This window comes from Pseudopodoces humilis, chromosome 27 (assembly GCF_049639895.1).
Source record: "Pseudopodoces humilis isolate 2021_Gansu_Grassland_sample_001 chromosome 27, ASM4963989v1, whole genome shotgun sequence".
Classification (NCBI taxonomy): domain Eukaryota; kingdom Metazoa; phylum Chordata; class Aves; order Passeriformes; family Paridae; genus Pseudopodoces; species Pseudopodoces humilis.
The window spans coordinates 5,621,848-5,647,347 of record NC_142226.1 but is presented as its reverse complement, the minus strand read 5'-3'; the positions used below and the strand labels follow the sequence as shown (position 1 = coordinate 5,647,347).

General features: G+C 55.9%; 3 protein-coding genes across 6 annotated transcripts; 1 reads left to right on the top strand and 2 right to left on the bottom strand.

The window, feature by feature from the left end:
* Positions 1-469: 469 nt before the first annotated feature.
* On the top strand, positions 470-2,276 carry AUNIP (aurora kinase A and ninein interacting protein). 2 transcript variants are annotated; one of them, XM_088067349.1, is made up of 4 exons: positions 470-576; positions 718-802; positions 1,258-1,466; positions 2,097-2,276. In XM_088067349.1, exons 1-4 carry the CDS (start codon positions 481-483, stop codon positions 2,157-2,159), a joined length of 453 nt encoding a protein of 150 aa, XP_087923475.1. In that variant the 5' UTR covers positions 470-480; the 3' UTR covers positions 2,160-2,276. The 2 variants fall into 2 exon arrangements, with proteins under 2 accessions (XP_087923475.1, XP_087923474.1); XM_088067348.1 differs by lacking the exon at positions 2,097-2,276 and having other exon boundaries at positions 1,258-2,088.
* A 108-nt stretch (positions 2,277-2,384) lies between these two features.
* MTFR1L (mitochondrial fission regulator 1 like) lies at positions 2,385-8,882 on the bottom strand. Of its 3 annotated transcripts, none has more exons than XM_014258448.2 (8): positions 8,783-8,882; positions 8,638-8,703; positions 7,605-7,709; positions 6,849-6,958; positions 6,146-6,357; positions 5,610-5,937; positions 3,229-3,354; positions 2,385-3,139 (listed from the first exon to the last, which is right to left on the bottom strand). In XM_014258448.2, the coding sequence occupies exons 2-7, from the start codon at positions 8,650-8,652 to the stop codon at positions 3,249-3,251; spliced, it is 876 nt and encodes a 291-aa protein (XP_014113923.1). In that variant the 5' UTR covers positions 8,653-8,703; positions 8,783-8,882; the 3' UTR covers positions 2,385-3,139; positions 3,229-3,248. The 3 variants fall into 3 exon arrangements, with proteins under 3 accessions (XP_014113923.1, XP_014113924.1, XP_005529757.1); XM_014258449.2 differs by having other exon boundaries at positions 2,385-3,008; XM_005529700.3 differs by having other exon boundaries at positions 2,385-3,354.
* Positions 8,883-9,277: 395 nt separating this feature from the next.
* On the bottom strand, positions 9,278-24,028 carry SELENON (selenoprotein N). Its single transcript, XM_005529701.3, has 12 exons — positions 23,915-24,028; positions 20,057-20,174; positions 18,925-19,055; positions 18,262-18,474; positions 17,465-17,589; positions 16,687-16,824; positions 15,838-15,919; positions 14,785-14,973; positions 13,756-13,861; positions 12,956-13,068; positions 12,225-12,326; positions 9,278-11,347 (listed from the first exon to the last, which is right to left on the bottom strand). Exons 1-12 carry the CDS (start codon positions 24,026-24,028, stop codon positions 11,177-11,179), a joined length of 1,602 nt encoding a protein of 533 aa, XP_005529758.2. The 3' UTR covers positions 9,278-11,176.
* Between the last annotated feature and the right edge of the window lie 1,472 nt (positions 24,029-25,500).

The window sequence follows — 25,500 nt, the reverse complement described above, 5'->3', positions numbered from 1 at the left end:
CCGTCCCCGCCGGTTCCGGTACCGCTCCCGGCTCCGCCCCCGCCGGTTCCGGTACCGCTCCCGGCTCCGCCCCCGCCGGTTCCGGTACCGCTCCCGGCTCCGCCCCCGCCGGCTCCGGTACCGCTCCCGGCTCCGTCCCCGCCGGTTCCGGTACCGCTCCCGGCTCCGCCCCCGCCGGTTCCGGTACCGCTCCCGGCTCCGCTCCCGCCGGTTCCACCACCCCTCACCAGCTCCGCTCCCACTGCTCTGAGCGAGCCCCGCAGCCTCCGCCCTTTATATAGAGCAATGCGGGAGTGGGCGTGGTCTCATTCCCCATGTGGCCCCGCCACTCGGCTCTCATTGGTCAAGCCCCACGGGCCGCGCATGCGCAATGCTTTTTGCAGGCGGGGCCGGTGCGAGCGGGAAACCGGGACCGGCAAAAACCGGGACCGGAATCGGGACCGGGACCCACCGGGGCCGGGGAGCCCCGGGAGCCCCGGGATGAGGCGGCAGCGGCGGCGCGGGGGCGGCGCGGCCCCGGCCGAGGCCTGCGGGGTGTGGCTGGACACGGCCGAGCTGAAGCGGGTCCCGGCGCGGGTGAGCCCGGGGGGGCGGGCCGGGGGTGCCGGCCCAGCCGCGGGGCCCCTCAGGCGGGCCGGGGCTACCGCGGTGCCGGAGGAGAGAGCTCGGCTTGGCTTTGTTGTTATTCTGTCATTTCTCAGGCGTTTCTTCCCGCAGCCCCTCAGCGCCAGGCTGAAAGCAGCCAGCCCCGGGCCCGGCAGGAGGCAGAGCACCATCCCCGCCTTCTTCAGCCCCCTCACAGGTACCGGGCCCGCGGAACCGGCTCCAGGCGCTGCAAACCCGCTGCAAACACAGCAAAATTCATTTTCGGGCGCAGAGGGGGAAGGTTTGAAGTGCCAGGAAGGAGGAGCCGGGCGGTAGCGGGAAGTTGGGTTTCCATTAAATGGTTGCAGAGGCCGGTGTGGGTCCTGGTGCCTCTGTGGGGCCAGGGCGGTTTCACCGGGCAGTTCTGAGGGGGTTTTGGTAACTTTGAGCAGCTGAAGGTGCAGGGGATGATGTGGAGCAGCCCAGAGCTCTGGGTGCTGTTCTGGGATGGGCTGGGCACCCTGGGGGTGGTGGCAGTGCTGGCCTTGGGGACACACAGGGGACACACAGGGGACACACAGGGGACAGCCGTGCTGCTGGGGGGGAGATGGGGCTGCTCTCACCAGTTCCCTGCTGATGGAGCTGCTCTCACCAGTTCCCTGCTGTTTGCAGATGGAAGAGACAAAGAAAACTCCAGGCCGACCCCCTGCACCCCAAATAAAGGCTGTGAGTGCTCGGGGGCTCCCCTGGCTGCCTGTCCTGTGAAGATCCTGGCCTTGCCACAGCTGGAGGGAGCCCGGGAAGAGCTCCCTGGAGCCGAGCAGGGGGTGCAGGGCACATCCCAGGCATGGAAAACACCCCTGGATCCCCTGGAGCTTCAGGTGGAGTCTCAGAGCCAGAGCAAAGCCTCTGGTGGGGCTGGGGGGGATTCCTGGTGCTGCAGCCTCTCCCAGGGCTCGGAGCACAGCGGGATCGACGCTCAGAGGAACAAATCCCGGTTATTTCCTGGAGAAACGGCCTCAGGGAGCAGGAAACCACAGCCCTGGAGCAGAGTTACTTCTGGGCTGGGTTTTGCTGGGACTGAGAACACAAATCCTGTCCCAGGGGCTGCTCCCAGCGGGGTTTGCTGCTCTCCTCGGCCCCTCAGGGAGCGGGGCCAGACCCCGGAGGGCTCCTGCGGGCAGCTCTTCTGCCAGGACTCCCAAGGGAACAGGGTCATTGCTCACAGGGCCAGGGGCAGCTCCCTGGGGGCCAGCCCCAGCCAGCCCTGGGGGCTGCAGTCCCTGTTCACACAGGACTCGCAGGGGAACAGGGTCATCAAGCACTGCTGAGTGCCCCCAGCACCTCTGTGTTCTCTGAGATCTTGCTTTAATCCAAATAAAAGGTTGGAGTTTGGTTCTAAGGGCTTGGATGTTTCAGTCAGGATCCCAGCCTGTGTCCCTGTCCTGCCCATCCTGCTCAGGGAGCACATTCCCAGAGCAGGGACTCTGCTGACAGCTCCATCTCCACAGGCAGGCCCAAAAGTCCACCAAAAATCCTCCTGCAGAGGAGCCTTGTGGGGACAGGGACAATGATCACATCATCCAGGAGGGGAGCAGCTTCTCTAAAACTGGTAATTCCTACATCTCCCCTCTCTGCCACAAAAGTCTCTTTTGTTTTGAAGGTGAGGACGATGATTTAATTTTTTCAAGGAAGTCCAGGTGGATTAAGAAGCCCCTGGCACCTGAATATCTGGGATTCCACCCTCCCATCCTGCCCCACCCCACCCTGGGCGCAGCAATAACCCCACAGACCATCGGTGTCTTATTAAGGCTCCATTTTATAGAAAGGGGAAAAAAAACATACTTTAAATACAGCCATGAGGGAACGTGGAGCTGGGGGAGAACTCTGAGTGAGGGGGAACTGCAGCCACAGCCAAGGCCAAACTCCTCCTTCCCTGCTCTGCTTGGGGTGCTGGGCCCTTTGCATTGGTGCAAGGTCAATAAATAAGACCTTTGGAAGGCGAAATGAAACACAAACTGGGGATACAGGGACTGGTAATGGAACATTGAATTACTGGCAAGAAATTAAGGCCGTTCTGTCATGCAACTGTGGGCTGATCTGTGAGAGAAGAAACACCCAGGGCACACAAAATCCCTCAGACACGAGCCAGGGGGGTTTTGGGGAAAGAAACACCTTTTCCCATCATGATCCAACAGCCCCCAAAAGCCCCCTGGAGAGCTGGAAACACTCATGAACTCGTTCTCAGCAGCTCTGTGCCACACTCAGGGTGAAGGACTGGAGGGTTTGTCCTGCTCACACTGGACATGGGAACTGCTTCTATCCTCACAGCTTAATGCTTAACTGGAACCTAAGGAAAAGTGCAAGGTAGAAAGAGCTTCATCTCCAGGAGATCCTCACCAGTCACCAACAGCAAAACACAGCTGGGGAAAAAGGAAAAAAATAAAAGCTTCCATCTTCTTAAAAAGGTTTTTCTTGAATAGAACAACACGTGGAAAAACACATCAAATCCAAAGGGTCTCTCCCAGCCAAGTGTCCGGTGCACAAACCACGTCTGATGAATAAAAGAGGCAAAAGGCTCGATCCTTAGGAGAAGGCAGCTACTGTGGAGGAGATTTTGGGAGCATAAATGCTTTTGCTTACAGAGCTGAGTGACAGCAGCATCACTTCTCCTTCAGGGCCAGGTCTTCATCCTTCAGGGCAAATTTCCTCCTCAGGACCTCGGCGATGAGCACGGCCGGGTCCTCCTCCTTCATGGAAGGGCGGTTCCTGCAGGGGGATAAAAGCACTGGGAATCAGCCCAGACAGGAGCCAGAATTCCTGATTAACAGAGTCTCTCCAGTGCTCTCCTGCAGCTTTTATCTTGAGATGCTGTTACAAGTGTAGGAGGTGCAAGAAAAACACCACAAAACAACAAAAACAGGGAAAATTCAGCCCTTTGGTGTCGGGCTGGAAAAGCAGGAACTCACCTGGAGCTCGTTTTGTGGCTCCAGGGGGATCCTGGAAATCTCATCCTCAAAGCTCTGGGTAATTCTTATTCCACTGTGCTGATACCAAGCAATCAACCCAAAACTTCATTAATTACTTACAGCCTACATCTCCTCCATATAAATCAACCCTCAGTGAGGTGTCTGGGGGAAAGTCCTGGAAGTGTCTGGGTTTTTTTTTCATTAATTTTGTTACACTATAGATTTCTGCTTCCTTATTCCAATCTGGGACATTCCAGGCATTTTAAAGTGCAGATTTCCTTGCACTACACGAGTTCTCCTGTTCTCAGGGCAATCTGCCTCCCTCAACAAGTTCACACAAGCAGCTCCTTTTAGAAGATTATTTTTACAGGAGGCCAAACCGCAGTTCTTTTCCCTCAGGTACCATGGTTTTGTTTATAACCTGTAATAATAACCTCAGAACTTTATTTCTTTCATAGCTGAAGCCCCCCCCCACTCAGAAAACATTATGGGAGCTTTAAACATTCCTAAAAGATAAAAGACCACCAAAAATCCCTGGAATATTTCCACCAGACACTGGAACAGGCTTTAGTTCACATTTGCTGAAACAGAGACATTTCTGCAAGTTCCTCACTCGTTCCTGAAGCTTCTAAAGCTGAGTTTAAATACCAAGGCTGAGTTTAAACACCAAGGCTGAGTTTAAACACTGAGTCCCACACAGCAGCAGCAGAGAAATGTCTATGTAATTATCTTTTCAAGCATCTTTTGCATCTTGAAGCACCTTTTTTCCTCCACTTGAAGAGCACCTGACCCTCTTCAGGCTTCCCAGTGCTGCCCAGTACAGCTGGGGGAGCACAGGGGCTGCTCAGAATTAGGAATTAAAGCTCATCAAATAATGAACATCTGTAATTAACTTAATTTTTCAGCTACCTGCAACTCTTCAGATAGCTTTAATTGAGCTGCAATAACCTCAAGCCATCATTGCTGAGTGCAGGAGAGGCTGAGGCAGAGAAGCTGATGAGGGAGAAAATGGTTCAGCTGCAGCCTTGGTGTGGCAGCATTCCCTGCAGGAGCAGGGCCCAGCTCTGGATAATCAGCCAAGGATGGGTCCTGGGCTCCCTCTGCACACCCTGGACCCCAGGAAGAAGGATCTGGCAGCTCCCCTCTGAAAAACCACAGCAAAGGGGTGAATTTTGTGAGGGGTGGAGGTGTGCCACCCCCTGATGCTCTGGGTGTGGAAGCTGAGCGTGCTCCTCTCATCTGACTTTAATTTTTTCAGTGCTGACAATCTGATTCCTTTCAAACCAAATTAGGAAGCAGCAATTGTGCACAGCCACCACCCAGTGTGGTATTTTTGGCCAGGAATCTCACACAACAGAACGAAAAACGTGGAGACTGAGCTCCAGCACTGAGATCTGAGCGTGTGGAAGGCAGGTGGCACAGCCAGAACCAGAGAAGGGACTTTCTCAGCTGGGCAGGATCTTGTCCATGGAGCAGTTTCAGGAGTTCTCATGATCAGAACTTGTCAATTCCTCATGAGACAAGTGCAAACTCACCCTGCCCACGCCCAGAGCTGGGCCAGATGAAGAAGCACAGAAGCTGAGAAGATCCACGTGTTCAATCCCTGTACGCTCCACGTTGGAAAAGCTGCTGAGCTTCCCAACTGCCTGGGAATGTGAGGTGGGCTAAGAACAGCACTTTCCTCTCTCTGAAAGCTGCCAACACACACAGGGCTGCTGTGCATCTGGCCAAACACAGCTTTTTGTCAGGTGAACAAGCTGGAACAGTCAAACCTCGGGATAAGCAGTTTAAATTCCCCTCCGCTATTTCCTACCCAGGAAAAAACAAAACCAAAAGAAACCAGGAATGTGTGACCAAGTTCTACTCCAAAGAGATATTTCCCCCATGAAAATTCTCCATTATTTCCTATCCCAGAAAGGCAAAAAGCCCAGGAATGGGTTACCAAGTTCTGCTCTGAGCAGGCATTTCCCCCAGGAACGAAGGCCACAAAGCAGCAGCCAGCACCGTGTCCAGGATTTGACACAAAGCAAAAGGAGAAGTTCAGGAAGCACTTACAAATCTTTGCTCTGCTTCATCCTATGAATGTCTTTGAGAATTCCCATCATGTCAGCAAAGCTGCTGGCCTTGGAGAGGGACACGGAGTCCTCCTCATCGGGGTCCTTGGGCTCTGGCCTGCAGCTCTCGGAGGCGGAGCAGAGCTCGGCCACCGAGGGCAGCTCGGCCACCGAGGGCAGCTCGGGGCTCTCCAGCTCTGCCTCCTCCTCCGTGATGTCGCTGATCACAAAGGACGTGGTGGACTGGAAAGAGGGTCCAAAACAATGTACAGGAGAAGAGGCATTTGAGCTCCCTGGAGATAACAGGTCTGGTGTCAGCTGGGCAGAGGCTGGGAGAGGAAACAAGAGGTGGATGGGTGAACTCACAGCAAACCTCGTGGGGCGGCTTTTCCCCAACACAACGGAATATAAACCTGAACACGGCCCCTGAGCTTCCCCCAGAGCCAACATCCCACCAAGGGAGCTGCTGGGAAACAGCCCTGAGTGAGCCTGGAGGGAACAGCAGAGCTCAGCCCCCAGCAGAAATCACCATCCTACCTGACTCTGCAGCCACGATCTTTGCGATCTGGCTCCGGAGGTGACTCAGCTCATCCTGGAGCTCTGTGGTCCTGCTCAGGGCTGGCAAACCAGGCTTTTTCAGGGCCAGCAGCTTCTCCTCCTGCTTCCTCAGGTTGGGCACTGAGGCATTTCTCTGGATCACTGTGAAGGGACTGGGTTTCCACTTGTGCTTCAGCGGGCGAGTGTCACTTCTGGGGACAAAAACCCTTCGGTCACCAAGTCCAAACCTCTCCATGACAAAGCCTGGCCTCCCCTGAGGGCACCAGAGCCTCCAACAGAACAAATGAAGCCTCTGTGTCCCACCAGAGGGGCAGATGTGCTCTCTGCAGCACAAGGAACACAGGAAACTGCAGCTGCTCCTGGATCCCTGGAAGTGTCCAAGGCCAGGCTGGAGAAGGCATTTCAGTCCTGGGAGAACTCAACCCTTCCATTTACTGCCCAGAAAATGCTCTGGAGCAGGGGTTTCTCTGCACCAACCAGTGAGTGAAACAGGGCTGGCACAGGCTCCTGGCACTTCCTACAGGAATTCCTCTCCAGGAACTTTGTCATTTTTTTCCCCCTCCTTTTAGGAAAAACATCTTTCAAGAGGCACCCCTCAGACCCTGAGGGGACTGGAGGCTGTGGTTGTCTGAACAGTGTCTGGCCTGAGCTCTGGGCCAGAAACCAGGGGGTGGAAACCCACCTGACCCTGGCGTAGGTCTCCTCATCGTCCGCAGCGATCCACACGATGTCGGCCAAGGTGGGCACGGGGGGCACATCACCCAAATACAGATCTGAGACACTTGGCAGAACCTGGCAAGAAGGAAACACTGCTAAGGAGATGCTGTTTGCTCTCCTGGAGCTGCCCCAGGTGGGCTGTCAGAGCCCCTGTCCTCAGCAACTGTCTGGCACATGCACAGCGGCAATTCCAGCAGGTTTCCTTTAGTTTGCACAGTTGTTCATGTTTTTTGAGCTGGCAGGTAAATCCTTTGGGTTTGAGAACTGCTGTGCTTCCCTGGGTCAGCTCCTGCTCCTTCCTGCTGTGTGTCTGAGGCAGGAGGGGACACCTGATCCAGGCCACGTGCAACACTCTGGCACTGAGTGCCAGCCCTGAGCTCCAGGGGTGACGTCAGGGACAATCCCTGGGAACAGGCCCAGAGGACACCAGGCTCCTTGGAGGTCACACAACAAAGCCCTGGGGCAGCAGCTCCACCCTTCCATCTCCTCCAGCTCAGACACTGCCTGAGCAGGGATTTCCTCAGGTTGCCAGTGATCACTTTACAAGAACAGAATGCAAGAAAAAAAGAATAAAAAAAAATTAAATTCTTTAACTTAAGTGTACTGGTGCAGGTTTTGTGGCTACAACTCTGTGGATGTGTGGGGGCAAAACAGCATCTGATGGCAGTGCCCTGTCGTGCCCCAGCTCCTCCTGCCACCCCCAGGCCCAGGGGTCACTCACCTCGAAGGTGGCCCTGGGACAGGGCTTCAGGGGCAGGTTGGAGCCGATCATCCTGACCACACTGCGAGCTGAGCCATGGGGCTTGTTCTGCCAGATGGGGATGGTCTACAAGAACCCACAGCACACAGTTAATATCTCCAGTCAGTGCCCTTCTTGAAATTCATTAAATTGGAAATCCTCCTAAGCTGTCAAGGTCTGATCTCTGATTTTTTATCTCCACTTTTAATTGAGAATCTGCTGATAACTGAGGTCCCCATTTCACAAATGTGTGTTCAGCTGAGCACAGGTGACAGCCAGGCAGCTGCAGGGGCATTTAGAACATGGGTGTAGTGTTCTCAGGACTGAAAACTAAAAGCACCCAGTAACAGGCACTGTCAACAGGCATTTTCACAAAGGAAGACTTGGCAAAAGGAGGAAAACAACAACACATCAAGGGCCCAGGGGGCAAATGACATCAAAATGAAGTGCCATTCAAGGGACACTCCTGCTTTCACAGCACTGTTAAATATCCCAGGGCAGATGTGTCTCCTTCCCTGGAGATACTGCACACCATGCTGGGGAACCTGCTCTAGGAGGCTCTGCCTGAGCAGGGCCTGCACCTCCAGCGCTCCCTTCCCACCTGACCCGTTCTGGAATCAGGCTGAACATTCCTTGGGTGACAAGTCTGTGGCCCAGGGCCACGGGGAGCAGCCTTGGAGAGCGTTCTCAGAAAGATCAGCTGTTCCAGAGCTCTCTGGACACTCGTGAAGTGGATCCAAAAGGCCCAGAGCTGTGCCAGTGCCAGGCTGCCGTGGCAGGAGGCAGCACAGGAGCAGAGCAGGGCACAATGGCTGAGCCCAGAACGCGGCCGGGAGCGGATTTAGCGCTGACACACCCGCGGCTCCCGAGGAACATTTCACCCCGGGCTCTGAGCTGGGGACAGCGCTCTGGGGCGGTTCCCGGGACAGGAGCCCGGGGCTGGCGCTGGGAGGTGCCCGGGGAAGGGGCAGGGGACAGCGGCAGCGCCCCGGTGTCCCGGCCCCGTGTCACTCACGGCCTCCGCGTCCATCTCCGCTGGGCTCAGCGCCGGCCGCTCATCGCACCCCGCCGCGTCTGCTCACTGCAACACACAAGGAGCGGCTGCGGCAGCGCCCCGGGCCCGGCCCGGCCGCCCCGGAGCCCCCCGAGCCCCCCGGTACCTGCGGGGCGGCGGCGCAGCTCGGCCCCGCTGCCAGCGCCGGGAGCGGCCCCTCAGCCGCCATCGCCCGGAACCACAAACCCGGCCCGCCCCGCGCCTTCCGCAGCAGCGCGCATGCGCCGGGACCGGGACCGGGACACCGGGGACAGGACAGGGACACCGGGGACAGGACAGGGACACGGGGGACAGGGGACGGGACAGGAGACTGCCCAGGGGACAGAGGAGACAGGGGACATTCCGGGGACAGCGAGAAGACTGCTGGGGACGCCCCAAGTGCAGGGGGTTTCGTGAGGGTCATCTCCGTGAAGGGGCACAGCGAGGAGACACCGCGGTGCAGGGGGGACACTGGGGACACCCCGGTACAGGGGGGACACTGGGGACACCCCGGTACAGGGGGGACACTGGGGACACCCCGGTGTAAGGGGACACTGGGGACACCCGCTCGCCCCCCGCCCTCCCGCAGCCCCCGGCGGAGGAAGGAGAGCGGAGGCCGAGCTGGAGGATGCACGGATGGTTTTACCGGGGCCGCTCCGCCGCCCCTCCCGGCCGACATCGGCCCGGGCCCGCCGCCGGTTTCGGGCCAGGGCGTCACAAGGCGCGGAGGGGAGGCGGCAGCAGCCGATGTACAGAGAGAACCGAACGCTTGGCACCGGGGGAGCGGTGGAGTGTCAGCCCGCAGAGCCCACGGCAGCGAAGGGCCGGTGACAAAGGGACACGGGCGGGTCCCCCGGGAGCCCTCGGGATACCCCAGGCTGCTCCAGCTCGGGGGTGGCTTTGGGGCTCCCTCTGCCACTGTCCAGACTCATCCCCTTCCCCCGGGAGCGCTCGGAGCTGGCTGCAAGGAGCTCACGGGAGGATCCCACAGGATTCCTCCGAGCTGGAGCCCTGCAGGGATCCGAGGCCCCGAAGCGAGCACAGGACCTGTCTCCGATGCTCCCTGGAGGTTCTGGCACGGCCAGAGCACAGCCTGGCACGCTGGAGTGTGAGAAAGTGCACTGCTAATGCATAGTTACAAAGCCAACACTGAGAAACATCCCGGGGCCATTAATTAATCTCACTAGAGCAATTAGTGAAGTGGCACTGGTTCAGCCCAGAGGTGCAGCTAAGCTCAGTCTCCAGGCTCAGGTATGGACAGGAAGGCTGGGGCAGGGTGGGGACAGGGTAATTGCCACCCCCAGGCTCCTCCCAGGACCTGGAGCCCAGGAAAGAAAAATTCCTTATTAGAAAAAAAAAAAAAAAGGCTTTTCCCTTAATTTGATTTGGTCCAACAAAATTGTGCTTCAGAGAGCAGAAAAAGCATCACCAGCCAGGGCTGGCTGCAGGCAGCTACTGAAGATGCTTTGTCTCCTCAACGTGCCTGTAGGAATATGTCCTAAAACCCCTTTCACTTAACCTTTCCTTCCCCAAATTACAAAACAAGGCTCACTCTGTATCCAGGCATTGGCACAGAGCAGGAGCAACTGCTCAGGGTGACTTCAGGTAAGGGATAATGGCTTCATGTCTGAACAATCTCTTTGGGAAAAAATTCCTGAAAATATCTCTTTGTACTTCTGGCTTTTAGAACTGCCTGGTTCTCACCCAGGTGATGCTCTCAGGGCAGCTCCCACAGGGAACCTTGTGGTTCCTCACCCAGCACGACCTGGAAGCTCAAAGCAAACTGGGACAGGGCTCCAGCTCCAAGGGGACACCGGGAGAAGCTCCCAGAGCTGCTGGGGAGGGAGCCCTGGGAGGGATGGATGGGTGGGACACTGGGGGAGCTCCTGGGGGCTCAAACTGATCCTCACCTGAGCCCTCTGAGCTGCACCAAACCTGAACACCCCGGTGCCACCCTCAGCACCTCCCTCAGGGGCATAGACCCTGTTTGAGAGCGGCCAGCAGGGCACACAGGGCTGCCCAGAGCTCATCCTTGGCTCCCAGCCCTGTCACACAGATTGTCACTGCCAGCCAGAGCTGCCACAGGACACCAGGCTGGCCCCAGGGTGGGAGCAGGGTGCTGGCTGTGTCCTCACCACGAGTGTTCGGTCGGAATGGCAGTGCTGCTCCCCGCGCTCGGCAAGTCCCGGCCATCAGCACTTCTGGGGTCACACCAGTTTCACCAGTCTGAATGGGAGCTGCCAGCAAATGAGGGTGGGTGGCACGCCCAGGCAAGTGCACTGGGAATGGATTCAAGTATTTTTCACTCCTGTAAAAATGTGCCTGAACTGAAAAGGGCAGGTTGTGTAAATTGGTACCACCTGGAACTCAGCCTCAAACCAAGATCCACAGCACAGCCCCGGCCCGGGACTGCCTGCAGTTCAACACCAACGTCTGGCATGGAGATGAGGAGGATTTGCTGTAATCAAAATAGATCTCTGAAGTCTTTGGCCATCTCAGTGGGGCATTCAGGTGCCTGCTTTTAGGGCTGCAGGTATGGTTTTGCTCTCTGCAGCCCTTCCTTCAGGAACTGGAGGTAAGTTGCAGTTGAAGGGTCTTCAAAATTGCTTGAGAAACTGAAGATGCTGCTTTCAACATCTTCAGGCTTCATAGAAGTAATGTCCAGGAAATAGTTGGCATTTATATGGTGAATCTGGCAAAGAAAACAGATGAGAGGAGACTTTTAAGGGCCAGAACAATTCCCCATCCTCTGCCATGGCCTGCAGCCAGGACAGAGGTAACAAGGCTCTTACAGAATATCTAATTCTTTGCAAATGCTAATTCAGGAACCAGAATTCAGGTCTGAATTTCCCAGTCAGAGAAAAATGTGTGATCTTCCCCCCAGGGGTGCTGACCCTTTGCTTAGGTTAAGAAGATGATGAAGGTGATTTTGGGAGGCTCAGATCGTGTCTGTGAGCAAGAGTTGGGGAGATGGAGCTGCAAAACCAGCACTCGAGCTTCCAACACTTCCTGCTGCCCCACGGAGCTGGGAAAAGGGGGACACTGACCCATTGTGGCTGCTGAGGTCTGTCACAGCCCACAGCCTCGTGGGGACAGCGAGGGGACCCTGCAGGTGTGACCAGCTGGTGTCTGGGCAGGATTAGCCCAGCAGCTGACACAGACAGCACCAGGCTGCCAAGAGTCAGGAGCTGTTCCCCAAATGCAGGGGGGAAGGGCAGTGGGGGCTGCTGGGGAGTGTGTGGGATCACTAATGGCTGAGCTGCTGGCAGCACTCTGGGGAGTCAAGAGAGATAAATGTGCTGGAAGGTCCTGATCAGGAGATTTTCTTCAGAGGATGAGCACAAAGGGCCATGGGTGCAGGAAACAAAGCTACAGTGGCTTTCCAAAGGTCAGGAATCACACTTGGTTCAAGTCTGTTCTGCCCCTGCCCAGAGCTGCTGCTGGTCTGTCTCTGAATACAAATACATTTGTTTCAGATTTCTGGGTAAAGGGACAAAGGCTCAAGGGGCAGCCCCAGGTCTGGGAGGCCGTGCAGAGAACACATTCCCTGGGGAAGAGCCCAGCCCTACCACCGTGCCGTTGGGGAGGCAGATGATCATCTCCACAGGGAAGTTGTATTTCTCCAGGTGCAGCTCGGCCAGTTTGCTGTAGAACTCGTTCTCTTTGTTGCTCTGCAGGGAGATACCAAAACCACACGTTTGCACAGCCCAGAAGTGGCAGAATGGCACAGGGGGAACACACAGAGCACAGGAGAGAGGGAGGGAGGGACCAGAGAGCTGCTTTGCAGTGTAGTGGTAACTGGTACCATTCTCACGGGCTGCTTTCCCGTTCCCTTTCAGGCTCCCTCTCTCATTTCAGCTGCAGATTTTCTCCCCAGACAATAAAATCACCCCATCACAGACACATCAACAGTCTGATCCCAGCCTTTCCCAGAGTCTCCAGCTCTGTGACTGATCCCCGCTGACAGCACAGCCTCAGAAGTGGGGAAAGGCTCCATCAGGAGCCTTAGGGTTCAGACAGTTATTTGGTTATTTGTTTGTCCCCTGGGCTGCAGGGGAGTCAGTTGGTTGATGGCACCAGAGGCCTTGGGCAGGGCTGTCTCACAGAGAAGCATCTGGTTTAGCTTTAAACCTGGCAGCAGGACGGAGCCAAGGGGGTCACTGTGCCACTCCTCAGCCTGCCTCCATCTGCTGTCTGCCTGGCCCCTGTGGTGGCCAAGGACAGGGAGGGCTTGAAACAAAAATCCCCCCTGGAACAGGTGGGAGCTCTCCTGGCACCCCCAGCAGAGTGTGAGCCTCACCTGCAGCTCCTCCAGCTCCTTCACCAGGGACCAGCTGCTGATGAAGCTCTCGTTCAGCAGGGCGAGGATGGGCGAACTTTCCAGGACGGTCTCCCGGAGAGTTCGCCCCGAACCTGGCACAGGAAGAGGCACAGGAGATTTTGCTGAGGTCACTGTCACCACACTCGATGCCACCTGCTGAGCCCCCAGCCCTCCCCACTGTCTTTTTGCTCCGTTGTTGGCAGTTTTTCCATGGCTTTTGTTCCCTACAGGTGCTGCTGGCAGGGAGGGCTCGGCAGAGCAGAGCCCAAGCCAGGCACAGGAGAAGTCAGCCATGGAAGCCACCCCGAGTGCCCCTTGCTGTTCATGCTGAGCACAGCCCAGTGCTGAGGGGTTTTCAGGGCAGACAGGACTGAAGAGACCCTTCCCCTCCTGCCCAATGTGGCACAGAAGTTCTCAGCCATTGAGGGGGAAAAGCTGCACATTGGGACAGCCCCAAGGCCAGGCTCTGGCCTCTCCTGTGCAGGTGCCAGGGACAAGGCAGAGACAGCAGTGCCCCTTTTCCCTGCCAGTGCTGCCTCTCCCCCAGCAGGAAAAAGGGGAAAGACCTGACCTCGACAAAGGCACCTGACTCACAACTTGTCTCAGAGCTGGTGCTGCCACTGGGCAGCTGAGCTGACACCAGTAATTAATTCCCCACTCCCAGCCTGTGCCTGTTCAGCACCTCCAGAGCCAAAACAAGTGACACAACATTTACTGCTGCCTCCTGAGCCCCAGCTCTCCTCACACCATCCCTCCAGCCACACTGGGGATGTCCTCACCTCAGCAGGACTGGTCGTCCAGGGCACCCCAGAGCAGGATGGAGTGCACCAGCTTCTTCTCTGCTTGTGCTCTCTCAAAGGCTTCTGTGAAGGGCAGGTAGGAGATCTGGGGGCAGAGGGACAGCGTGAGGAACAGGCACAGAACAGCCCAGCTCCAACAGGAGCGGCTCTGAAGGAACCAGACCCAGGGGTGACACACACAGAGCTCCATCTGCAGCAGGACCTGCAGATTTAAACAAGTGACAGCTGTGCTGTGGTCCCTCTGTCTCTGGCACCTGCAGAGCCCTGATGTTACACACTGCAGTGAACATCTGCACCAGGGTGGCCAGGCTGTCTGCAAGCCCACCTCAGCTGCTGGGAAATCTGGCCTTGAGCTATTTATTACCAAATCTCCTGAAACAGCCTGAGAACTGGCTGTGAGGGAGCCTGCACATAGCCTGCTCCAATCACTCCAATGAAAGGAACTGGTATTAACATCTTGGCAGCCTGAAGGGACGTTTGTAAGCTCAGGCACAAGGAGGCAGCCACCAAAACGTGTCCCTTCAGCCAAGGAAGCAGTGACAGGCAGTACCCATCTGCTCCACAGGCTGCTGGCATGTTAAATAGTTTGGGTCACCCAGAGCTATAAATCTGTGTCTGGCTGAAGGCTGCAGAGGCTCAGGCAGACCTTGTGTTCTCTGCTGATAAGGAAAGCTTGGTCCAGAGGCACCTGGGTGCTATAGAAGTGATGCCAGAGGAAAAAACTGTCTGTTAGCAGCACAATTACCTGCCTGCTCCAAAATCAGCAGCAGCCACTGGTAAGAGGCAGGAAGGATGAGCCTACACTCACAGTGCAATCCTGGGGACACCTGACATGGAGCTTTGCTGCTGCCTGTGCTGCTGTGTGACCCCAAACACCTTGGGACAGCCTCCCAGCGCCCTGGATGCTGCTCAGGCTGTGGCCTCGGGACTATGAAGGCCCTCCAGGTCACTGGATGGCACAATCTGCCCCAAATCAATGTGCCAAGGAGAGCCCAGCCCCTTCCTCACCTTCTTAAATGGATACATGGCCACTTCCAGCCTGTGGGCTGCCTCCTGCCAGGAGATCTCCTGCTGCCAGGTGATCTCCTCGAACACAAACTGGATGGGCTCCCCTGAGGGGTCCCTGCTGTCCAGGACGTTCCCGTTCTCGTCGTGGATCACGGTGGGGATCGAAGGCCCTGTGGATTCCAGCTCCATCTGCAGGGAACAGGCTGGGTTGGACCCTGCACACAGCCCTCTCCTGGGCTCCAGGACAGGACACAGATCCCAAATCTCCTAATGAAGGTACAGCTTGATCTCCCATCTCCTGGAGCTGCATTTTACCAGGAAATGAACTTCATTTCCCTCGGTGTGGCTGTGCTCACTAGATTGGAAATGCAGAGACTCCATTCTCCCACCTTCCCCGTGGAGGTTGCTGACTGTGGGACACCAGATCTTCTCAGTCATTAGGATCTGCTGGGCTAACTGGAAGCTCTTGCCTCTGGGAAGCCACAAGAGGGAGCAGCAGGAAAAGCTGCCCAGGAGCTTCCCTGTGGTTCGTGTTCTGGTACAGCTGAAATGATTCTGCTAAATCTGCTTTCCTGACTTTTGCCAATTAAAAATAAACATGACTCCAGTTCAGGAGAAAACAGGCCTGTTGAATTCAGGCATTCAGAATTCTGACTTGTGTTTCCTGTCCCAAGAGTTGGGATTACCACAAAACAGGGGAATAACCTCGTGCAGTCTCTAAATCCAGACCCACTGCTGTTCATACCCTGCTCTGGGCTCAGGGCCTGGGTTCAGCTCCTCATCTTCCCTCCTGCCTGTCAGGGAATGTTTTAAAAAAGGAAAGAGGAAAAAGGATTCAACCCACACTGAGGGGAAAAAGGGAAATATCACAAGAACTGGGAACAGCCACACAGCTGCAGAGGGCACACACAGCTAAACTGTACTGTTGTACTGAAATGACTGAGAGAGGCTCTAAGGAATGGAGTCACAGAGGCTCCACAGCTCAGGGCTGTGGCAGCACAAAGCCCTGAGGAGAAGCTGGGCTCGTGTGGAGCACCAGGAGAGGGCACAGACCTGGGGCAGGTATCCAATGTCCACTTCCATGTTGCTGCTCTCGCTCGCCCCGTACAGCCACTCCATGTCCACGTTCAGGGACCTGCACGGGGAACCCAAGAGTCACCCAGGGCTAAAGCTGGGGAACCCCAAACAAACGGGAACATCCTCTGCAGGGTCAGCACTGAACCCAGAGCCTCTGGAGAGCTCTGTGCTCCCTGCACCAGCCCAGGAGCAGCAGGGCCCAGGCACCCACCCAGCACTCTGGGAAAGCGCACTCAACACCTCTGAGCTCTGTCAAATGACAGAGATGTCTTTGCTCCCTCTTCCTTCCCAGCACTTCACTCGCAAATTCTGATCCTGCTGAACTTTTAAGAAGTGTTTTTTTGGATGTAAAAGGCTGCTGGCAGTGCCCAAAGTGTCTGCTGGCTGTTAAGAAAAGTGCTGACAGAGCCACTGGGGTTGAGTTGCCAGGGTAACATTGTAATAAATTTCCACTCCTGTCATGGGCAAAGAGATTTGAAGCTTCTTCCCCCTGAAACACTCCCAGCTCCTTGCCAGAGAGCAGGAACGAGCTGCTGCAAAGCTCTGCACACAAAACCTTAACCTGTGAGACTCCGAGCAAAAAATCTCCTGGAGGAGGAGCATCAGGCCTTGCTGAACTTCGGTGCTTGCAGGAACAGGGACTGCCAGTCCTGCCACACCCTGCCCGTCCCTCCCCATCCTCCCAGTTCCAGGGGACAGTCACTGGGGAGGGAATCAGGCCCTGGATAGGTCAGGGATGCTCTGTGATGCAGAAATGCATTTACAAGCAGCTGCAGAGCTCAAATCACTCAGATTTTCCAAGAAATGAGAGGGAAGCAGCTGTACCTGTTGTTAGGAACAAAGAGCCTGAAGTCCCTGACGTGGGAAGAGTCCTTGGACAGGACAATGTAACCTGTGAACTGTCCTGGGGAAAACCAGAAGGGGAAGTTTGGTGGCTCATTCAGCTGGAATTCAGCGTGGATCCTGAAAGGAGAGAGGAGCCATCAGCTGGGATCCTGCACTGCAGGGAAAAGCTGTCTCCAGGCACCCGAAATTCTGAATCTAAACTGGGCAAGTGAGGTGGAGCTTAGAAATCTTTTCATGTCACACAATGAAGAGGGTGAAAGACTGGGAACAGATGCCCTGGGTCAGGAGCATCTCCAGTATCCACACCTTCTGGAATTGGGCATCCAAGAACGATGAAATACTTTATCATTCCTTGAAACACAGGGACAGAACAAAACCCCTTTAGCCCCCAATCCAGCCTGACCTGACACATAAAAGCTGCGTGTAACACTCCCAGTAAAACACACTCCACCCCCTGAATAACCTAAATCTAACAAAATTCTTGCTAGCCAGATTCTCCCCTGTGAAGCAGGGGTAGTGGAAAGGTGATGTCCTGCATGAGGACAGAGTGCCACTGGCAGCACAGGTGACTTTTGGCTTGAAGCACCCTCCCCTCTGTGCCAGCCACACCAGTCCTGGTGTCCCTTGGGAACACCCTGCACGGTGCCACCACTCCTGTGCCCTCTGCCAGGGGCTCCCAGCAGCCTCCTGCCCTCCCCTGGCACGGGGGACAGGCTCAGGGTGTCCCCCAGGGGTGTCCCCAGCCCCTGGGGCTCACCGGAATGCTATGGTGTAGTAGAAGCTGCTGCTGGCCTGGATGCAGGCCACGGCTCCCTGCGGGGCAAAGCGCGTCTTCACGAAGGGCCGTGGGTGGAACATGCTCAGCAGCCTGTGGATTAGCACCTGGAGAAGGAATTGGAGGAGCAAGAATGAGAACTGCTCCTCCACACAGCTCCAAAGTAAACCCCCCAACCTGAGCAGGAGGGTGAGAGAATGGCTGTGATTTATCACCCAGCTCAGAGACCGACCTAATCACACGCCGAGGAGACAAAGCAAGGCACTGCTGTCACAAATAAATCCATCTTCCACGCTTCCTGTGCTACACCCGTGCTCTGCAGCTCTCCACCAGCCCAGGCAGAACAGCAAACTGATGTGCAAGGCTGCCTCCACCAGTGCTTCAGCCTTGGAAGGGGTGGGAGTGCAATCACGGATCCCACCAGGCTCAGTTACACCAGCCCCAGGGGAGGGGATGCACAGCCAGGCTTCACCTGCTGAGCACACACAGAGTCCCACTCGTCACCTGAAGGCTCAGGTGGCCACTGCTCCACCAGGAATGACCACACAGGTGTTTTCTGAATAGCCCTCTCTGGGAAAAAGCTATCCTCAAACCCCACACGACTAACAAACAAGATGAAGTTGCTCCAGTCAGCCTCATCTGGCTGTGACAGACACCCAGAGCTTTGGCCTGCTCTCAGCTTTACCTCCACTTTAGGTGCTCCTGGCTACACACTACAGAATTCCTGCTTCCTTAGAAAATCCAGGATTTTCACATAAAATCTGAGCTTCATATCTCACCTCTTTGCCCTTGGGAGGTGGAGGGTAAAACCTGTTGTTGGAGAGGTACCCAGTGAAGATGTTCAGTTCACTGGGAATTATCCACCACGGATCCCCAAGATCCAGATTGTTCTTTGGAGGGAGAAAGGCTTTAAACTGCCTGGCAAGCAGGACACTCATAGGGACTGCTGGGGCTGTCCAGTTCCTCAGCCCAGACAGAGCCACGTGGGAAATCTGTGAACAGAAGATGCTGTCAGAGCCCAGAGCGGAGTCTCCCAATGTGCAGTGATGTCATGGATGCAGGGAGCCTTTGGAAAAGGGGGGAAAAAAATACATATCACATCCCAAATTCTTCTTAGCCCGCCAAACAGTTCTGTCAGCCTTCAAGAATGTGAGAAACAGAGGAGAGGGGAACATGGCACGTAACACCACTGCTTCTGCACTCAGCTGAGGCAGAGCCAGCTCTAATTCCTGCTCCCAGCTTCCCAGGAAGGGAGTTCTGAGCGGGGCAAGTGCTGCTGAGTGCGCAGAAACCCTGAAATGCTGAGGGAGGCAGCGAGGTCCCTGTCACAGCAAATCCCATGGGATTCAGCAGGACCATGTCCCCTCCCAATGTATTCCTGGTGCTGTTCCCAGCCCACCAGACGTGTTTATCCCAGAATTCGTGGCCTGCAGGACACCTACTCCCAAGAAACCGTCCTTGCTCTTCGTCATTGTTTCCATGACCAAGGGCTGGAATTTGGCCACGATGGACAAAGTCTCCCCATCTGGATCTGGCGTCTCCTCCTCTTCGGATTCTGAGACTGGAGCAACCCCTAGACAAAAGGACAAAAGGAATTCAAGCAGCTGCTTCCCCTCCCTCCCCTTTCAAGCAATTGCAATTACACATTTATCCTGGCAAATCCAGGAGCACTGGGAGTTTCCCAGCTGTCCCCACACAGCAGAACTCAGACCCACCCCCAGACCAGCTCTGGCTGCATGAACTAAAGAGGAATGAACGTCTTTAAAGTGGGAGAGGGTGGGTTTAGGTTGGATATTGGGAAGGAATTGTTGGCTGTGAAGGTGGGCAGGCCCTGGCACAGGTGCCCAGAGCAGCTGTGGCTCCCCCTGGATCCCTGGCAGTGTCCCAGGCCAGGTTGGATGGGCCTTGGAGCAGCCTGGGACAGTGGGAGGTGTCCCTGCCCATGGCACTGGATGGGCTTTAAGGTCCCTCCCAACCCAAACCACTCCATGATTCCCTGCTTCCCTGCAAAGCCCAGGCAGACTCCCAGCCCCTCAGAGCAATCCCAGCACGTGCTGGAGCCAGCCCAGGAGAGCACAAGCAAACCCTGTGTGTGTCCCCACTGTCCATTGTCATCCCCACACTTCTCCCTGCCTGGCACCAGCAGAGCCACTTGCTCTGTGCTGATACAGTCTCCAGAGATGATCTCCCACAGCTGCCATCCAGGAGAGCTGCCCCAGCTGAATGGAACACTGTGACTCACTGATGCTTTTGGCCTGGCCTGGCCTGAGCTGGATTTGTTGCATTCACCCATCCCAAATCCCCTTTAAGCTCCAGACAAAGTAACTTATGTACTTTGCTAGTCCCTCAATGGGATCCTCCACCTTGTAAAAACTCCACTTTGTCAAAGTGGTGTCTGGTGCTTAAGCCTTTTCAACAACATGGAAAGCTTCACAGCCTCTCTTCATGTAAATAAGACCCAAAGCAGCAGCAGAAAACAATAAAGTGAATGAAATATTCAGTGAATTCAAGCTGTGGAGTTTGTGATGTTTGGCTGTGTGCAGGGAGGGTTCTGGAAGGCAGACAGGAACCTACCTGTGAGCTTCTCAGCGATGGGTTTGAACTCCTCTGGGCTCAGGTACAGGTCCTTGTTTGTGTCCAGGGAGGAGAAGAGGAACAGCCCCTCATTGCCCAAGGACTTCAGAGCCAGCTCCTGGTTTGGAAAGAAGAGGCAAGTGAGATTTCATTGGAACCTCCTGCAGAAGTCTGGCTGCTCTGGAGTTAATTCCCATTCTTCCCAGCATATCCAGGGGAAAGATTTACGCCCCTTGGCAGGATTTGGTGCTATCTGCAATAGGGATCCCTGTCCAGGAACTGCTGGCACGAGGCTATTGAACCTACATCTGCCTGAATAATTCCAACTGAACCATCTGCTCACATTCAGTGTCTTTTGACAGAGAAATTCCCCACTTTTTCCAGCTTGTTAGTCCTAAACCTGCAGATATTGGGAGCACCTGGAGGTGGTGATTGCTGGGATAAACTGATGTGCAGTGAAACAAAGGCAGTCAAATATGTGAGGACCACATTCCAAGAGCACAAAGAGAGGGAGCTGAGCCCTTGGAATTAGAAACTTCCATTCGTGGTGGGATCCACACTGGCATAACTGCCCTGCTCTGGTCAATGCCCCTCCAAATCTCCAGCCTCAAAACTGCATGGAATATTTTGGCTCCCTGCTCCCTCAGCCATCCATCAGGGAGTCACAGAACCCATGGTCCTCTCCCGAAATTTCCACAGGATCCCAGCTTCTCTGTGCCTCAGTTCCTCCCTCTGCAAAGCCCCCACAGGGCTCACCAAGGGGATGTCTCCCCTGGAGCAGCCCCAGAAGGGCTCTGGATGCTTCCACATTTCCACTCCGCAGCCTGAAGGGAAAGGGACAGCTTGGAGGCAGAGCAAGAGCTCCAGGGTGGAGTGAGAGGAGGCGAGACAAAGCCCTCAGTGCCAGCCAGCCCTTGGCACGTCCCCCAGGATCCACCAGCTTGCCCTGCCACCCCCGGAGCTGGGAGCACAAACACTCTGCATTCTGCTGCTCTCCACTGCCTGCAGCACCACCAGCACCATCCCCAGAGCTCCTGAACCAGTTTATTTTCCATCTGCTGCCTGCCAGCCTGAAGCAGCACTAATGCAGCCTGGAAGGCTTTGCTCCCATCAATTGCAGCTACAAAAGCACTTAAGAGCCTTCCAGGGCAGTTCCAGGGCTGAGACAGAATGAAACAGAGACCCTGGAACTGAGAATGGAGATCTGGATGAGGACATGGCTAAGGACATGAAAAAAATGAAGGGAGATGGTTATTTGTGCAGAGGGACAATCCACTGTCCCCAGTTAACCTGCTGTTATTCCCTGAATGAATGGGGATGAGCATCCCTGGCTCTGCAAACAGGTAACAGCTCTGCTGAGCACTGCCTGCAGGTGCTGCCACATCTGCCAGGGTCACACAGGCCTCGTGCCAGGCTCAGGACCTCTCCCAGCTCCAGAGCTCACCTGTGCTGGGCACAGGGGCTGTGAACTGCCATCACTGCTGGTCTGGGAGCCAGCTCAGGGCTCTGGCAGGGAGCAGGAGGCTCTGGATGTGTGCCCAGCTCTGAAGGGATGCTCCAGTGCCTCTGCTCTCCTCACCACAGCACAACTCCTCTGCTGATGGATCTTTTAGAGCCTCTCTTAATTTTGCACTTCACAGGCACAGCTCCCCTCCCCGAGGGATGGAATTTGCATTGCTGGAATGTGTGGAACAGTTATTTTTTTCCCTCACTGAGTGGGGCTGGAGGCAGGAGGAGAGCCAGCTGTGCCCCACAGGGACATGGGAACACCTCTGGCTGACACAGCAGGACACGAGGTGGGATCACAGGGGCTGGACAAAGGCAGTGTCCAGACACAGCCACAGCCTGACCTGCACTGACCCACGGGCTGAGCAATGACCACCCAGCAGGGGACCCAGGAAAACCCACCCTGCTGGAGATAAAACCCCAGCCACAGAGGAACGAAAGATCCCACGGAGAACACTCCAGTCCTGCTGCATTTGGACACCAGGGATGACAAAAACGATGTTTAAAAGCAGAGAGAGATGTCAGAGCTTGGCCTTTTGCTTTCTGGTAATATTCACACTAAAGAAAGCTCCCAGAACTTGTTTTTTTCCTTTCTCATTTTAATCAGGAATTAGAAAGAAGACAACTTGTTTGTGCCAGAGGGGTAGGACCGAGCTGTTCCGATGTTTTTGTAGAGGAACAGAGCTGTGGTTTCCACAAAGAGCTCTCCTCTCCCACCTGCTTGTGGGTTGTTCAGCTAAATAAACATTTCCATAGAAAGAGACAAGACATATGTTTGAAGCAAGAGGAAGAAAAAAATAAAAACCCTGGGCTGTTCACATTTTGTTCTCCTCTCCAGCAGCACCCAGTGACAACTGTTTGCTTGTCCTCCAGAAAAAACAAACCCTCATCAGACCTGTCAGGCTGGGAGCTTGTCCTCAGCTTCCTGTCCTTGTTGGAAAAATTCTTCTAATTGACTTGTTTAAACCATTTGTCCCTTTTTGCAAGGCAAGAAGAGACAAAGAGAAGAGGTGTCCTTTAAAAAAACACTTCTCTCTGTACTAGAGGGGTATCAAGAAGAAGAAATCTGCTCTTTTCCCAGAACCTCCTCAGATGTTCGGGGCTGAAGCGCAGAGCCAGGGGTGTGATCTCCCACAAAGGAGATCTCCAAAGCTCCCGCAGCCACTGGAATTACACGGATTGCAATCAAAATCTGTCAATCAGCCTCATTTAAAACAAAAACCCCAAACACAAACCCGAGAAAAAACAGCTCCTGTTCTCCAGCTCACACCCTCCTTTCTTCTGCTGCTTCTCAGTGACCTTTGGAGGCTGTGGCAGAGATGTGAGATTGAGAGCTAAGAGCAGGGCCAGGGGCAGCTGGTCTCAGGAGGTCTCTGGTGGTCACCACAGCTCTGTGGCCCTGTGGTGGTTCCAGCCTGGTGGTGGCCACCCCTCTCCCTGTGGCTGCCTCAAGCCCAGTGGCCACCACAGCCCTGCAGAGCCTTAGCCCGGCAGTGGCCACCTACCACAGCTCAGTAGCCACCTCCACCCAGTGACCACCTCAAGCCTGGTGGTCACTTCAGCCTGGCTATGGCCACCTCAACTCCAGCAACCGCAATGCCTGTACTCCTCTTAGCCAGTGGTGGCCACCCCAATTGTCCTGGCAGTGGGTGCCTGGTGGCCACCTCAGCCTGGCTGTGGCTACCTCACACCCATCAATGCCTGGTGGTCACCTCAGACCCATCAATGCCTGGTGGTCACCTCGGACCCATCAATGCCTGGTGGTCACCTCAGACCCATCAATGCCTGGTGGTCACCTCAGACCCATCAATGCCTGGTGGTCACCTCAGACCCATCAATGCCTGGTGGTCACCTCGGACCCATCGATGCCTGGTGGCCACCTCAGCCTGGCTGTGGCCACCTCACACCCATCAGTGCTTGCCAGTCACTTCAGCCCGGCTACAGCCCCCTCAGCCCCGGTGCCCACCGGTTCCTGGTGGCTCCCTCAGCCCGGCTGCCGCTCCTTCAGCCCGGCCGCAGTTCCCTCAGCCCCGCTGCGGCTCCCTCAGCCCCGCTGCGGCTCCCTCAGCCCCGCTGCGGCTCCCTCAGCCCGGCCGCGGCTCCCTCCGCCCGGCCGCGGCTCCCTCCGCCCCGCTGCGGCTCCCTCAGCCCGGCCGCGGCTCCCTCCGCCCGGCCCCGGCTCCCTCAGCCCGGCCGCGGCTCCCTCAGCCCGGCCGCGGCTCCCTCAGCCCCGCTGCCCGCCCGCTGCCGCTCCCTCAGCGCGGCGGCCGCCGCCTCCCCCCCCGCTGCCCAGGCCGCCATTCCCCCTCCCTCCGCCCGTCCCCGCCCCTGCCCGCTGCCCGTGCCCGGTACCTGCCGCCGCGCCGCCTCCGTGTCCCGGTAGTACTTGACGGCCAGCAGCGCGGCGAGCAGGGCCAGGGCCAGCGCCAGGCGCGGAGGGGCCGCCCCAGGGCCCGGCCCCGCCATCGCGCCGGGCCCGCGCCGCGGAGCCGCCATGGCCGCCCGGCCGGGGGAGGCGTCAGGCGGGCGAGGAGGGGCCGCGGCCGCCCCGGGGGACCCGGCCGTCGAAAAAAAATCCTTTCCAGGGTTAAATCACCGGCGCTCCGGCAGGGGAAGGCTGTTTTTAGTGTTAAGTCACCGGCAGGAGGTGTGGGAAAAACGTATTTTAGTGTTAAATGGTCATCGCTCCCTCAGGGAAAACCTCGTTTTGAGGAGGCACCCGATGAATGACCGGCACCCGCTAAGGGAAAAATATGTTTTAGTGTTGAATCCCCGTCGCACGGTTAGGGAAAGTCTCTTTTTTAGTGTTAAATGAGGGACATTCGTTCAGGAAAAAGCACTTTTTAGGTTGAAATGTCTCTGCTGAGGGCTCTTGGAGGGGTGAACCCTCTCCTCTGGTCTCCAAGGACTTTGTCTTTATCGTCGATGGGGGAGAGGTGTGCGTGTACATCCCCACACTTCCACTGTGGCATTTCGTCCTTAATTAAGCTTTTCCCAGAAAGAACAAAACCCTGAACTTGTCTTGCACTTCCCAAAACCAGTCGTATCCTGCACTTCTGCTTGGTTAGAGCTGACTGAAATGGGTATTTTTTTAACAAAACAGGTTTCACTTGCAGTGATTCCACTGAGGTTGGAGCCCTAGGGATGGGAATTAGGGGATGGGAATGACTTGGCAGCCTTGGGGTGATGGTGCTCAGCCTCCTGTCTCCAGCATCATCCCCGCATTTTGGGTCATTTTTACCACCACGCCACATTTTTAGGTCATTTCCACCCCAAACTTCTCAACCTCCCCATATTTTTGGTGCCCTTTGGGTCCCTCCAGATTGTCCCTTAGCAGTGGCTGGGACAAGACACACATATTTATTCATTTTAATCCCTCCCCATACCTCGTCCTTCTGCTCCTCCGTGCTTCCAATCCCGCTGCAATCCCCGATCGCTGGGGGAGATTTCTGCAGCACCGAGTGTTTGATCTCTCCGAGGGTAGCAGAAAGCGTCAGCGTTTAATCCTTTGAAGCTCTGCTGTACCCTAAGCCTGCCTAATCGTTTTTGTTTTAGGTTTAAAGAACTCTCAAGATGGAGATGAGCCAGAGCATGACCAAGCCATTAAGAGAGGAGGATGGAGGGTGAGGATGGGACCAAGCAGAGGAACAGTGGAACCAAGTGGGATTTTCGTGATTTACGTCAGGGTTGTTGCACTGAGGGAGGAAGGAGAAAATTCCTTCTGCCAGCTGCACCACAGCAGAAAACTTCCCTGAAACTCTGCTCCATAAAGAACTCGATGGTGGCCTGGGCTGTGGGGAGGAAGACGATTAGCAGAGCGTGGAAATGATGTCTGGGAGCAGGGACAGGTGGGGATGAGCTCAGCACTGGGAGCAGATGTGCTTTAAAACCTGCCGGGCTCATTAGGCTGGGCAGTGAGGGGTGCAGAGCTGCTGGCC

What these genes read in the sequence shown, in the direction of transcription:
- AUNIP (XM_088067348.1), top strand. Translation starts at nt 481, where the DNA reads ATGAGGCGGCAGCGGCGGCGCGGGGGCGGCGCGGCCCCGGCCGAGGCC. An exon ending in TGAAGCGGGTCCCGGCGCGG is followed by an intron (nt 577 to 717) that starts GTGAGCCCGGGG and finishes TTCTTCCCGCAG; the next exon opens with CCCCTCAGCGCCAGGCTGAA. An exon ending in CTTCTTCAGCCCCCTCACAG is followed by an intron (nt 803 to 1,257) that starts GTACCGGGCCCG and finishes TGCTGTTTGCAG; the next exon opens with ATGGAAGAGACAAAGAAAAC.
- MTFR1L (XM_005529700.3), bottom strand. An exon ending in GTCCCAGGGCCACCTTCGAG is followed by an intron (nt 6,959 to 7,604) that starts GTGAGTGACCCC and finishes CCTTCTTGCCAG; the next exon opens with GTTCTGCCAAGTGTCTCAGA. An exon ending in ATGAAGCAGAGCAAAGATTT is followed by an intron (nt 3,355 to 5,609) that starts GTAAGTGCTTCC and finishes ATCCCCCTGCAG; the next exon opens with GAACCGCCCTTCCATGAAGG.